This window comes from Lactuca virosa, chromosome 8 (genome assembly GCF_052849685.1).
Source record: "Lactuca virosa cultivar CGN04683 chromosome 8, Lactuca_virosa_CGN04683_v6, whole genome shotgun sequence".
NCBI classification, from domain to species: Eukaryota; Viridiplantae; Streptophyta; class Magnoliopsida; order Asterales; family Asteraceae; genus Lactuca; species Lactuca virosa.
The window spans coordinates 40,186,987-40,203,594 of NC_136433.1; the positions used below are offsets into that span (position 1 = coordinate 40,186,987).

At 40.7% G+C, this 16,608-nt stretch overlaps 1 protein-coding gene and 1 long non-coding RNA gene across 2 annotated transcripts; one reads left to right on the top strand and one right to left on the bottom strand.

Moving 5' to 3' along the window:
- The first annotated feature begins 3,429 nt into the window (after window positions 1-3,429).
- Window positions 3,430-5,492, top strand: LOC145128805 (uncharacterized). Its single transcript, XR_013717105.1, has 5 exons — window positions 3,430-4,157; window positions 4,372-4,549; window positions 4,687-4,769; window positions 4,875-4,919; window positions 5,261-5,492. It is a non-coding gene; the product is annotated as an uncharacterized LOC145128805 (long non-coding RNA).
- A 1,993-nt stretch (window positions 5,493-7,485) lies between these two features.
- Window positions 7,486-8,911, bottom strand: LOC145134303 (F-box protein CPR1-like). The gene has a single exon (XM_079069168.1). It carries the CDS (start codon window positions 8,890-8,892, stop codon window positions 7,810-7,812), a length of 1,083 nt encoding a protein of 360 aa, XP_078925294.1. The 5' UTR covers window positions 8,893-8,911; the 3' UTR covers window positions 7,486-7,809.
- Window positions 8,912-16,608: the final 7,697 nt, after the last annotated feature.

Here is a 16,608-nt window from a genome sequence, read left to right on the forward strand (position 1 = left end):
TTGTAAGATAGTTTTTCCCGTGGGGGGGGGGGGTAGTAGGTTCTTAGTGCAACCAGCCAAGATGGATCCGTCGTTGAGAGTGCAAGAAGTTGTGGTTGGTCGATGCGACTGAGGGCGTCTGCCACGATATTTTCTTTGCCTGGTTTGTAGATGATATCGAATTCATAGCCGAGAAGCTTGGTTGCCCACTTATATTGTTCGGGAGTTTGGACCACCTGAGATAGTAAGTGTTTGAGACTGCGCTGATCCGTGTAGATGTGGAATTTGCGTCCAATCAAATATTGGCGCCATTTTTTGACAGCCTCTGTAATGACGAAGAGTTCTCGGACGTAGGCGGAGGCGACCTGCATGCGTGGGCAAAAGCGCTTGCTAAAGAAGGCGATGGGATGGTCATCTTGTGATAAGACGGCGCCAATGGCGATGCTGGATGCATCTGTGGTAACTTCAAAGGGCTTCGTGAAGTTAGGAAGCGCAAGTGTAATGAGGGAGGACATGGCTGCTTTGAGCTGGTGGAATGAAGTGGTAGCGTGTGCTGTCCATTCAAATGTTGTGTTCCTGAGTAAATCAGTAAGACCTGCAGCGATTGTGGCATAACTTTGAACAAACCGCCTGTAATACCCTGTAAGTCCCAGAAACCCTCGTAACTGAGTTAAATTCTTTGGTTGAGGCCAATTCTGGATTGCCACCAGCTTTTCTGGGTCCGCCTGGACTCCATGAGGAGTGATGATATGTCCTAAGTAGCTAATAGTATCGACTGCAAAAGTGCACTTGGACTGTTTAGCCTTGAAGTGATGTTGGGACAATTTGAGAAAAACCTGTTCCAGATGGTGATAGTGGTGAGCCAGAGATGAACTGTAGATTAAGATGTCGTCAAAAAAGACGAGGACATATTGACGGAGGGCATCGCAGAACAACACATTCATCGTTGCTTGGAAGGTAGATGGGGCGTTGGAGAGCCCGAATGGCATGACAAGGAACTCATAATGGCCATCAATTGTGCGGAACGCTGTTTTGTGGGTGTCCTCTGAAGCAACCCGGATTTGATGGTACCCTGCACGCAGGTCGATTTTGGAGAAGACCGTGGCTCCATGTAGTTCATCTAACAACTCATCGACCGTATGGATGGGAAAACGGTCTTTGACCGTAATGGCGTTGAGGGCACGGTAATCCACACAAAACCTCCAGGTGCCATCTTTTTTGCGTATCAATAGACCCGGGGATGAATAAGGACTGGTACTTGGTTTGATGATGCCGTCGGCAAGCATGTCGTTGATTAGGGTGGTCATTATCTGTTTATGGTAATGGGGGTATCGATATGGCTTAACTTTGACAGGTGCGGCTGTTGGGAGTGTTGGGATGTGGTGATCCGTGTTGCGACATGGGGGAAGGGAGGTGGGTATGTCGAAAATGGTGTGGTAGTGGTCCAGGAGAGCAGCGACTGTGGGATTGGCATGTGTGATGGCTGATGGCTCCGGTTGTGGGCTGTGAGGTTCGAACTGGAAATATAAAGCATGAAGGGAAGCCACGCTTTGTTTATGGAGGAGTGACTGAACGTGAGAAGGTGAGGCGTGGCTTGCCAATGGTTCGCCTTTTAGGGTGATAACATGTGGGCCATTATGAAAAGTGAGTTGGGGAATAGAGAAGTCTGCTAGTATTGGGCCTAAAGTGCTCAACCAGGCCATACCCAATATCACATCGGCCCCTTCTGCTGGGAGAATAAAGAAGGGAATCGTGAATAGCGTCTTCTGGAGGTGGAGTTCTAGGGCCGGACATTTGCCAGCACATTGAAGAAAGTCTCCACTGCCCACCATGACGGAAAATGCTGGAATGGCATCGTGAGGAAGTTGTAAGGCCGTGACAATTCTCGGTTGAATAATATTATGGTTGCTGCCGGAATCGATAAGGATTTTGACGGGGTGGTTGTTTATGTACCCGGTAACCCGCAAAGCTTGTGGGGAGTCCAAGCCATAGAAGGCCGCAGTCGAGAGGGACAGAAATTGGTCCGGCGGTGATTGGGTGGTGGTGGTGTCAGTAGTCACGGTCACGGTGGCATCGGGTATTGGGTCTTCCTCATTCTCGACAATCATCAGGAATTGGGGGGGGGGATTACACTTGTGTCCTGGGCTGTATTTGGCTGGGCATCTGAAACATAGCCCTTCTGCACGTCGCTTCTGGAGGGCGTCTTGTGATAGCCTGGTAAAGGGGAGGGTGGTTTGTGGTGGGGGCGTGGTGATGAGCGGGGAGGTAGTAGTGTTGTTCGGAGGGGGTGTTGATGAGGAAGTGGAAGTTGGGCTTGGGAACGAGTTGGAGTAGGACCTAGAAGTCGGAGAACAGAATTTGGATGTGAGTTTTTCTTCAATCAGTTTGGCGAGGCCATACGTTTAATGAAGAGAGGTGGGATGTTGGATGGCAATTTCGTTCTGAATATCCTGGCGAAGCCCGGAGATGAAACAGTTTCGAATGGCCTCGGGGGTTAAGCCATCCACTCGATTGCTGAGCTTTTCAAATTCGGCTTGGTAGGCTGCCACAATGGAGGTTTGCTTTAGTTTAAACAGGTTCGCTTGGTGGTTCTCATAGGAGGACGGACCAAAACGGAGTTCCAGAGCGCGACAAAAGTCCGACCAGGTGGTGAGTAATTGATTGCTTGCTAGATGTTTGTACCAACTGAGGGCTTCACCGGTAAAGTAAAACACAGCCAAGGGAAGTCTTTGATTATTTGGCATGTTATAGTAATCAAAATAATTGTTAGCTTGGAAGATCCAGTCTAACGGGTTGGAGCCATCGAAATTGGGGAGAGAGATTTTGGGGGGTCGAGGTTGGTGGTGTTGTGGCTGTAATGGCTGTGGGGGTTGGTTTTGAGCCTGATTGGTGAAGAGGGTTATGAGAGTGTTCATGTTGGTGGTCAGTGTATCAAGGCGATGGTTGGTGGCGGTGGTAAGGTGGATCAGGGCGGCAAGTTGTTCATTGGTAGTAAGGGGTTCGTCGGGTTTGTTTTCAGCTTTAGGAGGCATGATGAAAGCACCAAATTGATGTATGCCGTTTTGAGAAGGCAAATCTCCCAGAATTCAGATCAAGAAGTGGAGCAATTTTCGTTGTTTTTTTTCATACCTTCAAATGGAAATTACATTGAATTTAAATATGCAAACTACTAACTGAAAACTAGGAATTGAAATTGGTCATGGACCTTATGCTAACTACTCACGTGAGCTATAAACTAGCCACTAATACTAAAAAGTGGGAATGACTTAAACCACTTTTGACCTCTTCTTTTGCATGTCATCAGTCCAAGAATCGAGCAGCTTCCGGATGGTGCGTTTGGGCCTTTGGTGGTCATCTGTTGGGCTGGTGTGTATTAGGCTTGTCTCACCATGACTAGATGAAACGACTAGATGAAACGTGATATTTTATTAGCTGCACAAATTCTCTCTCTATCCACCCCTCCTCTTATTATAACACCGCTTGTTATAACACAAATTCTCTCTATCTCTCTCTTCTTAACAAGTGTTCTCTTGATTATAACACCGCCCTTTAAGTTGCCCATGTCTTCACAATTCTCCTCAGCCACAACCATCACGACCTCTCTTCTCTACCCCACACGAAGGCCGACTTAGCTCTGGGTTGCAATTTCAGCTTTCAAATACTTTAGCTGCTTCTTCATCGGATAGGTCATGGAGGAATGTTTCGTCTCCTATGCCATCTGAAAAGTTAAAATTGGTGGAATCAAAGGCTAAATCGGACAACTGGAAGGAACTATCAAACAAATGGAGGAGAAAATGATTCAATCGGCATCTCACCTACATTCCTATTATGCATTCGGCCAAATCGGAGGCCAAATCAGGAAAACTGGAGGCCAAATCGATGACGCCATCGTTTGAGGTCGGTGTTCTACTCCACTACCGGTGGCGAATTGTTCCTTGTCGGCGTTTCTAAATCCATAATCTCAACCTCCGAAACCCTAGAGAAAATATCTTAAATATCATCTCTCTCTTCACTAGCTTCCATCATCGACCACTCGATTGAAATCCAACACTTTTGTTGCATTGTTAATGTTCTTCATGATCTGTCTCATTTCCTTCTTATTCATCTGAAATTCGTTGATTTTTGTAACTGACGGTTTAAAATCTGAAGATCAAACCGATGTTGTTCTTCAATTGGAGGTAATTCAATTTCTGCTTTGTTCCTTTCTCTTCCCTAGTTTGGGTAATTTCAAATTATAAGGCCCTAAAAGTGATGTTCTACTCTGTTTTTAACATTTCAAGGATTCTTTCTCTCTTGTCCTGTGTAACAAATTTAACTTAGAAGACCATTTACCTTAATCTACTTTTGTTAGTGTTTCTTAGTATGAATTTGGTTTTGTTTGTTTTTGTTCAGCAAAACAAACAAGTTTTAATCGATGATGTTGTCCATGCTGCAAATGAAGATTATGCTGAAATGGCATATGATTTCACAAGACTTGGATTCCTTGCTAGAGGAACAGATGTCTCCCCCTATTATTAGCAGAATTCTATAGGAAAAGGACTTGCTGATTTTAATTATAGAAATGTTACAGGTAATTTTTTCCATCTCTTATATTAACGCACACCAACAGTTTTAGCTTGTGATTTCAGCAACCATAAGAACAGACAAGCAGTAGGTTGTATTACATATATGACTATTGTTATTCACCAAGTGCTTTTCCTTGAACAGAAGTTGGCAAAAACAAAACTTGTTAAAGAAACTCTTCATACAGGTCCAGTAAAAACACCACTCTCAGATTGCTTAGCATGCAGGTAACACTTCCTCATCTATCTTAGAAGTAACTCCCATTAGCCATTATACATCAAGTGATGAATTGAATTGGTAACATTGTTGTAATTTTCTATCTTTCACCTCAGTCAAGGGCTTTCATTGTTGTGCATTATTGTCCTTTTCCACTTCAGGTAAACTCCATTATATTACCACCCTTAAATTTTCTTTATCAATAAATATACAATGAGATACCTTTCTTAAATGATGGGAATATATGTTCATTTATGAATGTGTGTGTGTACATATATGAACATATGTTTATATATTAGCATATGTTTATGTTAATGTAAATATGATCTGGTGCATAAATTATTTGAAGTTCGATTGTCTTGAGTCAACCTAGCCGGTGGTTCTATAAATATAAAGAATATGAACTTATGTTCATTTATGAACATATGTTCATATATTAACATATATTTATGTTAATGAAAATATGATCTTGATGGGAATATGATTTTGATTTTAATTATAGGTATTTCTTCCAATTGCTAACGGAATGGAGCCATTAAAGATCGTTTGTCTTGAGTCAACCCTAGCCAGTGGTTATGTAAGTTGATGAATATGAACATATGTTCACTTATGAATATAAGTTCAAATATGAACATATATTTATGTTAATGTAAATATGAACTTAGTGGAATATGTTTTGATTTCATGATTCGTTGATATCTTCATAAATGAATTTCATCATCCACCTTTCTGTATGCTTATTTTAGATATGAACTTATGTTCAGATATGACATATGTTCATATATGAACACGGATTCGTATTATTGTATGAATTTTCTCTATCTTCCCATGTATGAATTATGTATATTAATGTAAATCTATACTATTTTCATGAGCTGTAAGTATGAAGTTTATGTAATATTAACATATGTTCATTTATGAACATGAATTGAAGCAAAATTAGAAAATGGATATGTTGTAGCGTCTGATTTAGTTTATTGTTATTTTTTTTTTACCATCGTACCTTTTTGCCTTAAATCTAATCTCATGGTCATGAAGGTGGTTGTGTGGTTAGGTGATGTAATTTGGTTATGTGTTTAACCTATCCCTTCCATCGATCTTATTTATTAATCAAATAAATAGTATGATATTTGAGGTATGATACAATTTTAAATGAATAACACGACAATGTTGACTTTGTTAACACTAAATAACAATTTGATTTGATAAAAATTACAATTCTACGAGTTATTTTAATCAAACATAAGATATTTTGACTAACGCGATCATGGTTTCATTGTCGTTCAACTTGGCATGGTTGATAAGCCCCAACTTTACTGGTTTATAGCATAGGGGTATTTCTGTCTTTTATCTATTTATTTTCCTATTAGTGAGTCTACAGCCAATTATGGCTGTTATTGGCTGTTTTGTTAGTGGGAACAACACCTGATTATGTTGGCTGTTATTCCCTTTTGCCTCGTCTCTAGTGGTAGTATATATAGTCCTTTTGTTTTAGAGAGTCAGTAGCTAAGAATTGATTTGTAAAGAACTTTATTCTTCTTTTGTAGAGTCCCTTCCTCTCGAATGAATGAGAATTCTATCCTAATTTTCTGGTATTGTTGAGTGTTTTGTTGCTGTGAATCTGTTACTTCATATCAAGAATATGGAGGGCGTATCAATGGTTTAACTACGATCACTTGATCTGGCGTTTCCCGTTCCGAGAGAATTGGAACGGAATACACAAAGTTTGTGTATGTAGCTGGATACAACTCTGTTGTGAAAAAAGTTAACCAATTTGTGACAATGTGTAAATCTTTGATGATTTCAATATTGTTATCATGTGACCACATGGTATACCAGAGTATTCACATTCACTACATGTATAGGTCTTATCTTGTATGTTGATGACACCATTCATCTTATAATCATATACATAGGTGGTGTTTTTGATGGTTTTCATTCATCTCTCAATTATACATCGATTTTTATGACCATCATCGTCTAGCCATGCACATTGAGTTGAATTTGCACTACATATTCTAACCAAAGTTTCTTGAAAATCATACATTTTGTATACATTACATGTCTCCAAATGTTTAAACTTGGTGTGAGTTTTTTGGTATTGTTTAAATTGTACAGGGTTGAAGTGAGCTTTTGTTTTCTAGGGAAAGGTTCCACCGGGTTTTACAATTTACTATGGTTCCACTACTTCCTGTGATATTTGGTTCATTCAATCATTGGCTGGCTTTTGTTTTGCGTGAATTTTACTCAATGAGTTGGAAAAATACTTTGTTTGTGTGTTTTTCAATTCTTGTGCACTAGGTGAAATTCTATTATGTTTCAGTTTGAGTGCAAAGTGGATTTGATATTTGCTTGAGGCCCTTTTATGATTCTTCATTTATAGATTTGACCATGGTGCGTTGCATGACTATCAGCTTTGCAATTCAAAATAAAAAGCAGCGGTTGCCTTATAAGAGAGCTTGTTTTGTGCTAATCTAAAGATTTGGAAAGACTTGAGATTCCAACACTAGCATGTACTATAAGTATGACTACCAGAAAGATCTTGTCATGTGCTAATGGAAATTTCTGGAAAAAGACTCTGATGCCCTTGCATCCAACTCTCCAATGGACAATTTCACAAAAACCAAAAAGAAGAGAATCAGAATGTAATGAACAAAAGAAGGTAAAGCTATATGGATACAAAACAGCAAAAACTTAATTTGAACCACCATGTCAAACTCATCATGCTGACAAAAGAGAATCTAGATGTAATGCACTAAAGAATGAATCCTGACATAAATCTAGTTAAGAAACATAACATGATCATGCAAAGTAGTTCTAATAAAAGAAAAATAAACAAAAGCTGATCATGTCTTTTCTTTTGAATCCCTTTTGAGCATTCACCATTCTACTAGCTGATGCCTCTTTTCAGATATGCAATCGAGAGATGATCTGGTGTCACATTCACCAGGTGCTACCCAAACAAGGCTGTCCACATAATCAACAACTTTAGCTACACCAAAAAATTTATAACCAGTAATCTTGAAGATTTTAACCTTTGCTGCATTTGGATCATATATACAAACCTAGATAATTTTTGTAAGCATCAAAAAGAAACTCGTTGTGTAATGTGAATCCATATGGATCAATATTACCCCTAAAGTGTGAAAAGACATGGTTTTTCACCCATGAGTCAGCCACCCCATACTCATCCATCACCCACACCTCACATTCACCATCTTCAACACATGACATCACACAAAGCTTTCCACCCAAAACTCCTAAAGCATTAAAGCGTTTATACAAGCTGAAATCCCGTACAAAATCTGGAACAGGAATTTCACAGAATGTCTCAAAACCCAAATCAAATGCCACTATTGTTTGTGCCTTGCTCTCATCAACATAACAAAGCCAATGAAGATGGCCATCATGTCCATCTACACAAACTTCATCTGTTCTTGTAATCCCTGTGATGTGTGATGGAAATCTTTGAGTGATTACTTTCCATGAACCTTTTCGCATGCTATAAACTTCAACTTGCAACCACTCTTTAACTACAAAAAAATTAGTACCTAGTATGGCTGCCACTATCGGGTCCATGAAGCTGGGTGGTTGAAGAAAGCTTGCAAGCTTAACAACTTTGTAGTCATCACTTTTGGGATCAAAACCAAACCGGAAAAGGATACGGATCGGATCATCACAAATGGAAGGCATAGAATATGGGGGGAGAGTTGACACAGCAGATATGGAAGGGTTCCAAATGTGAACAACAAAACGATTACGTAATCCGTAATACAAACAGATTAAGCCATTAACGGACCCAATAACATTGGCGCCTCTAGACTGGAGACTAGCTGGGAGTTTGATAAAATCAGGTAATTCCACATGGGGAGATGTAGATGGGTGTGCTGTAAATGGTTCAGAGTCTAAGTGTAATGCTTCACACTTCTCATAGAACAAGAGAAATTCATGATTGTTATGGACAGAACGATGGAGGTGGGATTTTATAAAAGAGGATTGAGATAAGAGAGCATTCCAAGATTTACAAACAGACCTCATTTGAGCAAGCTGTTTGCCCAATAATCTGATGAATATGTCTGATAAAACGTCGCTTGGAAGGTTCTCCATAGTCGCAAAGTGTTGTGTTGATGCCATTTTCGCGTTAAATGGGAGCAGCTCGTCGATCGTTAAAGCAGGAAATCAAAGGTCACACCCGTTAAATCCAATGCATTTGTATTAAATGCAATGATAATTGCGTTTATACTTGGTGCAAATATAATTGGTGGTTACCAAGACAAAGAACTGAGATTCCCCAAATTAAACATGGCTAACCTTTATTTTCCTCCAATAGTACTCCAAAGCCCCTAACTGACGCTTTGTTTGCCACTATTTTTTTCTTTTCTTTCAGAAACTTTACGTATAGTGTATATTAATTGGGTTTTTAAACATGATCTGTAAGAATTAAGATCACAGGCTTGGTTTAAAACTGGTTACAAAGTTACCGGATAAAAGATTAGATCATAAAGAAGACCATCCAACTTAAACAGGGCCATTTATGGCTTCCAATTCGGTGTAATCCCCTAATCTAATAAATAAGTACCAAATTGCCACGTGTCAATTTCTCAGCCTCCCCCAAGTTATTTTTCCCGCTCAAAATGTCTAAGTGATATTCCGAAATTGCCCTTTTGATCATTTCAACTCACAATGCATAAAATCAGGAACGTGATCTACCAAAAAAATTCAAACTCAATTAAAATCCCATTAAAATGGAAACTTGATTCGTCCACCCGTATTCTCTGCAAGTGCCTGATTTCTCTCGATATTTCTCAATTCCAAATAATTCTCTTCTTGATATTATAGCACACTCCTCCTCCTACTATCTCTCAAAATCCTTTCTCGCTCCATTTATCTCTCAAAACACTAATTGAAGACGAGAAGTCTTCAAGACGCTGTGATTCTCACATGTAAAGTTTGTTATGCACTCTTCTTCTTCTTATTCATCATTCAGTGAGATTAGGTGGAAATCATCATCGACCCTCCCGTTGATTCAACAATCGGTCACATCCTCTCTACGGTAATCACTCTTAATTCTTAGTTTTCATATTCCTAACGACCATCAATATTGTTAACATAATATATATTCAACTCTACTTGATATCGAGGTTGAAGGTCAGCGAGTGGCATAACCCTAAGCTTCAATTTTTTTCTCTTATTGATTCTTTTATTTCATTCCCTATATTCCTGTGTTGTCTTTTTTATTATTATTATTATTGCTTTGAGTTTATTTAATTGACTTATGTATGTATGTGTCTTTAACTTGATTCTAATTGACTAATAATTTGATTAGGATATATAAATTGAATGATAAATCGATCAGGAACAATCTTCCACATTTATATTTAGAATTGGCTTATTGAATGATATAGAAGTAATATGATGGAACAAAAAATGTGGTAATATGATTACCTGATATAGAATCCAATGCTAATAAATCATAATCTGATACAACCCCAACCTCTTCACACAATACAACTATAAGATGGAATAAAAAACTGTGGAAAAGAGGATAGTTCAAATGGGAATGCAATAATATTGGATGAAATTAAAATTGATATTGATACTGTTGCTGATAATAGCTTATTCAAATCGGGGAAACATTTGGTTGATTTTGTGGTTGAGAAACAACAAAAAATGGTAAAAAAACGAACTTGTGAGTTCTGAAATTGACCTGCAACTTTTTTTCAAAGATCCCTATTTACCATGCGGTTTTGAGCGATCGTTTTTTTTTTTTTTTTGTAAGTGTTATTTCAGCTTCATAGTGAGTAAGGGTTCAACAATTTATCTTGCAAAAATTTAAAGAATTTTTTTTACATAAAGTTTGAGTTATAGATCCAATGAATGTTTTATTTCAAATTTTGTTGGAAATTTTAATTTGTCGTTGGGTTCAGGTGTTAGAAGTGGCCGATTGTGGGTTATAGAGTGGTATCATTGAGGGTGTTTGTGACAATTTCTTCAAATGCATTGATTTTAAGGTCATCTTGATTGTATCTTTGGAGCAGCTATTGGAGGTATGTGTTTGTAAATTCACATTATTTACTATTTAATGTAGCTTTTATGTTGTTTATGAATTAAAATTACAATTTAAAAAAAAAAAGAATGAGCTCATCTGTTTTAGTTTTGTATGGAGTTTTCTTTTCAGCTCCTCATCTTATAAAACAGTCAATATATGGTCCTTCAAGGTATGCATCTTGATACATCAAAAACATTTTTAAACTAGATAATGTCAATCAAGGTTTTGGGAGCCACTTAAAGCATGCGACCTTCATACAAAAACATGTGAAGCTAAAAAATTGAACATCAAACTGACTTTTCAAGTAAAGAAAACCAAATTGAAAGAAATACATCAAACAATCAACATTTTGGAATAACTATGTGGATGGGTTGATTTATGCATTCCTAAATCAAAATAACAAATAAATTTGTAGCTATGTGTGGGTTTATAAATAAACTGTACGTTTTATCAAGGTTTTGGAATAACTATGTGGTTGTGGCAGGTAATAAATGTTGAAACGTGTCTTAAATACTTCAATTGTAAATCATGCACACATTATTCATCTACACGTATCATCCTTGTTTTGTTACTTGTGCATAAAAATAAAGATTTATAAATAAGAAGTGATATATGGCAACCAAAAGCAAGAAGAATAATATAATTTTTTTGATCTGATTCTTCTTTGTAGTGTGTAGAGACCGAACAAACACAAACTGATGCACCAAGAGATGAATATGACGACATGCTTCATGCCCTAAGTCCCTGGCATTAGAAAGGATCTGGATTTAGAAAGCCATGGGTTTTGCATTAGATAATACAGATACTGTTGGAGAGGTAAATATTCCAGTTTCTGTTTCGCATCTCATAGGGGTAAAAAGGTCATTTATATAAAATCAATGTTTTAATGTATTAGTGTTCCTTTATTTCTTAATCAACTTTATTAGTTAATGATGTATTTCCAAACAAGCATCAATAAATTAGATTTCCCTCTAAATACTTAATTTTTTTTTCTAACACCTAAAACATAAATTTATTTTGATGGGACAACATGAACACCTGGTGACCTTTTACCTTATAGAAATATAATAATATCAAAGAATAAAAATAAAAATGGTAAATATTTATTAAAAAGGGAAATATATTCATTATACTTGAATAGGAACCCAAATTTCTATAAATCCCTTAAACAATGACCAAAATGGAAACTTTTGGAGCTTTTTGATGTTGTTTGACTTCTTCTTGAAAAATAGACCAAGAACCAAAGTTAAAAGTGGTAAAAAAAAAATTTACAGCTTGCTTGAAGCTACTTATGTGTAACGCCCCGTTCGAAAAGTACTTATTTATGAACTTCCGAGATCAAGAGTAAGGGCGTTTCGGTCTTTTATGGGCAATGGGTTTTATTCGAGAAGGTTTCGGGTAGGGGTGTGTTGCTAGAAGCATAGGGCTTCTCGCCACCTTTTCGTGGATATAAAGTTCGTCGGAAGCGGACTTAGAATAAAGGAGTTATGACACTTTGAAGATAGTGTGAACAATGGTCCCTAAATGAAATATCTGGCAAAGGGGTCCTAGGCATGCATGGAGTGCATGTGTGTAATTGGCTGGGTACGCCCAGCGTAAGCTAGGTTACGCCCAGCGTAGAGTGGATAAATGAACGCGGGTGTTGGGGGCGTACGCCCTGCGTACAAGATGTACGCCCAGCGTACGTCCAGAGTCTTTAAACCCTAATTTGAGGGTGAGCCACTATATATAGAACATAATGGCTTCAACACTAGCCCCCCTATCAGCCTCCCTAACATCAGAAGAAACCCTAGAACGTTCCAACCTCCATTTTTAGAGATCTTGGCCTTGGAAAGCTCATCTTGGTGGTTTAAGCTTGGAAGAGGAAAAGAGGAAGTTGCCAAGGAAAGAGTTGGGTGGCTGGAGCTCGTAGATCTGGGAAGGCATCATCTTCTGGAGCCCTTTTGAGGTATAAAGTCTCTTGCTTGTCATCTATTTTGTGTAGATCTTGGTGTTATGAAGTTTTGACATCATTTCTTGTCCTAAAACCCCAAAGTGATGCATGATGTGAGTTGGTTGAGATTAGCTGTCCTTTCAGACCTTAGGAGAGGTCTTGAGTGAGAAAAATGAGGTCCCAATGGCTTTGGTTGTCTCATGTATGATGTAGGTGGGTCTTAATGGATTAAGACCTTGAGTTAAGAGCTTTATGGACGTCCCAAGTGATAAAGTTTGAGACTTTATGGATCCTAGGCATGTTTGGTCGATGGATCTGAAGTTTGGGCTTAAGAGCTTAAGTCATTAAGAACTTATGAGGACTTTTAGTTCAGCGAGTTTACCCCCCGCGTAAAGTGATGTACGCCCAGCGTACTCACCATTCTGCCTGTACGCTTAGCGTACATGGGGGTACGCCCCGCGTACTCTGTCTGTATGGATCGTGAGTTTTTGGGCCGTGGTTTGGGGCATGTTTGGGTATTTGGGCCTTAGTGGGCCATCAGAAATCATATTATATGGACCAAGGAATATATTTTGGGCTTAGGGTGAGGCCCATTAAGGGATTGGGCCCAATGTAGCAAATTGGGCCATTAGTGGGTCACTAGTGGGCTTGAGAAGCTTACCTAGTGTTGGGCCCTTCATATTATGGTGTTGGGCCTTAGTTATGGACCAGATTGGGTTAAGGGTAAAATGGTCAATTTACCCTTAGAAGGATATTGTTTTGGGCTAAGTGTTATTGTGGCGTTGATAGTTCGGGGAGCTAGAGGAGCAGCAGTGCGGGGATTGTCAGATAGCAGCCAGAAGGGTACCAGCAGTATTTCGGCAGTCGCAAGGTGAGTTATCCTCACTATATCGACAGGGTCTACGGCACCAAGGCCGGCCCTTTAACGGATGGAAATCCGGGTATTGATTGTTATGTGATTGTTTTGTTAGATCTGCATCCTGGTATTTAGGATGGTGTTATGTTAGTGACCTGGTTAAGGTCGGTACCCGGGATATAGGGTAATGTTATGCTAGTGACCAGTTAGGTCGGAATCCTGGTTAGGATGTTGATATGCTATGTGATATGTTAGACTGTTGTCTGGTTGAGGATTGTTATGTGATTATTTGTTTTATGTGCACATGGTTGTTTGACGGGGGTTGGGTTGAGGCGGGTCCTGCTTAGTGCTGTAGGCCAACATACTCAGGGCGGACCGGACATTCTGAAGGCCCAGCGAGCGGTCCGAATAGGCTGAAGGCCCCGAGAGGGCGGACCAGACGTGCCGAGGCTTGGAGAGTGGACCAGGCCGACTGAAGGCCCGATGTGGGCGGAACAGTCATACTGTAGACTTAGAGAGTGGATCAGGTGGATTGAAGGCCCGGTGCGGGCGGACCAATCACACCGTAGACTCGATGTACATGGCTAGACTCGGAGGGTGGACCAGGTGGACTGAAGGCCCGGTGCGGGCGGACCAGTCACACAGCAGACCCGATATGCGTGGCTGTTCCATTTGTGATATGATATGAGTATGTTATGTGTGGTTGGTATTTTTGGGGGTAACTCACTAAGCTTTCGGGCTTACAGTTGTAGTGTTATGTTTCAGGTACTTCAGGAGATCGTGGCAAGGCGAAGGCGTGATCGTACCGCTCCTCATGTTTTACGATTTTTATGATATGGTTCCGGGGGATACTCTGATAATAAACCATTTTGAAAACGAGATGTATGAAGTTAATGGTTTTTGAATGAATGAAGATGTTTTAATTTGACTCAATTTTTATGGGTGTTACAAGTTGGTATCAGAGCCTTGGTTTGAGTGAATTGGAGGAACATTTGTGTGAATCCAGTCTCAAATCAAGGAGGGATTTTCAAAATGGTTTTCAAAAGGTTTTCGAGATAAGTAAAGGAGGATGCAGAGGGTACGATCAGCCAGAGCCAGTAAGTAGACCCCAAAATACCATACAAGCTATTTAATTATGTGATATGTTAGAACAGCATGCTAGTGATAGGCTAAGGATCTTCAGGAATTTGCATGATAGAATTGCCTGATTATATGATGCCTATTAGCCTAGGGTTATCCTTATATGAGATATGCAGCTTTCCCTCTAGGAGTGAGGTTTGAGCGGGTGTGTATATATATGGTTAGAGTGTTGTGGTGACACTTGAGACAAATATGGGTAGGTGTGGAAGGTAGTATGGGCCCGTACTACTGAAAGCACAGGACCCATACGCGTATCAAGGAAGTCACAACTCTCTAGGGTATCGGTTATGAAATAGTTCCCCTGGTGGATATGTGATGTGTCTAAGGGTCTTGTTGGTGTATTGCAGTATGGCGATTACGAGACGTTTCAGGGCAGGATCCGGTTCGGGATCGGGATCAGGAGGGGGTGGTCAGGATGGAGCAGTGCCACCCGATGTCATCGGTCAGATGAGTACGGACGAGTTGGATGCCAGGATTCGTGAGATCCTGCATGATGAGGTTGTTGCTATGTTCCGGGCTGAGTTGCCGGAGATGTTTGGGTCGATCAAGACCGCCATGGTTGAGTACTTTGATGAGCGCTATGCAGCGCTTGCGGAGACGGATGCCACGGCAGCTACAGCGGCTGTAGCAGCGGCAGGGGGAGGAACCGGTCGAGGTTTTCAGTATCGGGACTTCGATAATACGAAGCCCCCTACTTTTGATGGAGTTCAGGATCCGATCGTTGCGATGAGATGGTTGTCAGACGTGGAGGGTTGCTTCTTCACGTGTTCATGCCCTGCGGATCAGAGGGTGAGTTGTGCTCTGAACCTTTTGAGGCTCGGAGCGAAGGATTGGTGGAGGTTGACTACGGGATCTTATTCTGACGCGCAGCGGGCTGCGGTTACGTGGGATCAGTTCCGGGAAATGTTCAGTACCCGTTATGTTCCACGGGTTGAGAGAGAGAGGTTGGCTCAAGAGTTTCTGGAGCTGAAGCAGGATTCAGAGTCGACGACGGAGGTCACCAGGATGTTTACTGAGAGGGTGATGTTTTGCCCGGAGTTTGCTTCGGAGCAGGCTCAGATGTCCCGATATCTGAGTATGCTTAAGAGGGATATCAGGCAGTTTGTGTCTACGCAGAGGTGCGAGACTTTGCTGGAGTTACAGGAGGCCGCTCGGCGGCGTGAATTGGAGATGGAGTTGCAGTTGCGAGAGCAGAGGCAGGCCCCGGTGCAGTCGCAGCCGGCGCCGAAACGGTTCAAAACCGTTGACTCTAGGGGTTGGAGGTCAGAGCAGCCACACTTGTGAGAAGTGTGGGAAGGGTCATGCCGTAATTTGTAGGTCCGGTGGTACGTGCCGCAAGTGCGGAAGGGAGGGGCATTATGCGAGGGATTGCCGACAGTCAGCCCCGGTACAGGATATGAGGATTTGTTATCACTGCCATCAGGTTGGACACTTGAGGTCCAACTGTCCACAGCTTGTTACAAGACCGGTGCAGGCTCCAGCGCCGACCACTTTGAGGATTACGGGTGGAGGTCAGGGTGGAGCGGAGCCTCCGAGGGCTTAGGGATGCGCATTCCAGCTAACGGCAGAGGAGGTCAGGACAGAGCCAGATGCAGCTGCGGGTATGTTTCCATTTTGATATCTTGTTATCTGTTGATTATGTGGTATTGTAAATCTGTCTGCCTTGTTCCGCATGTTTCGTAGTATGATTGAGGATCTTAGTAGTTAGGAGTTGTAGTTAGCGTTCAGGAGGACTCTTGGACAAAAGATAAGGTATATGATCTTGTTGCTAGGAATAGCGACTGCGATGCAAGAAGTGTTCAGTTGGGATTCGAACTTCCTTAGAGTTCGGGTGTACAATGGCGCAAGGGTCATTCGGTGGAGGTTACTCAC

Bases quoted from the DNA above. Each gene is read 5' to 3' on its own strand.
- LOC145134303 (XM_079069168.1), bottom strand. From the start codon at position 8,892: ATGGCATCAACACAACACTTTGCGACTATGGAGAACCTTCCAAGCGAC.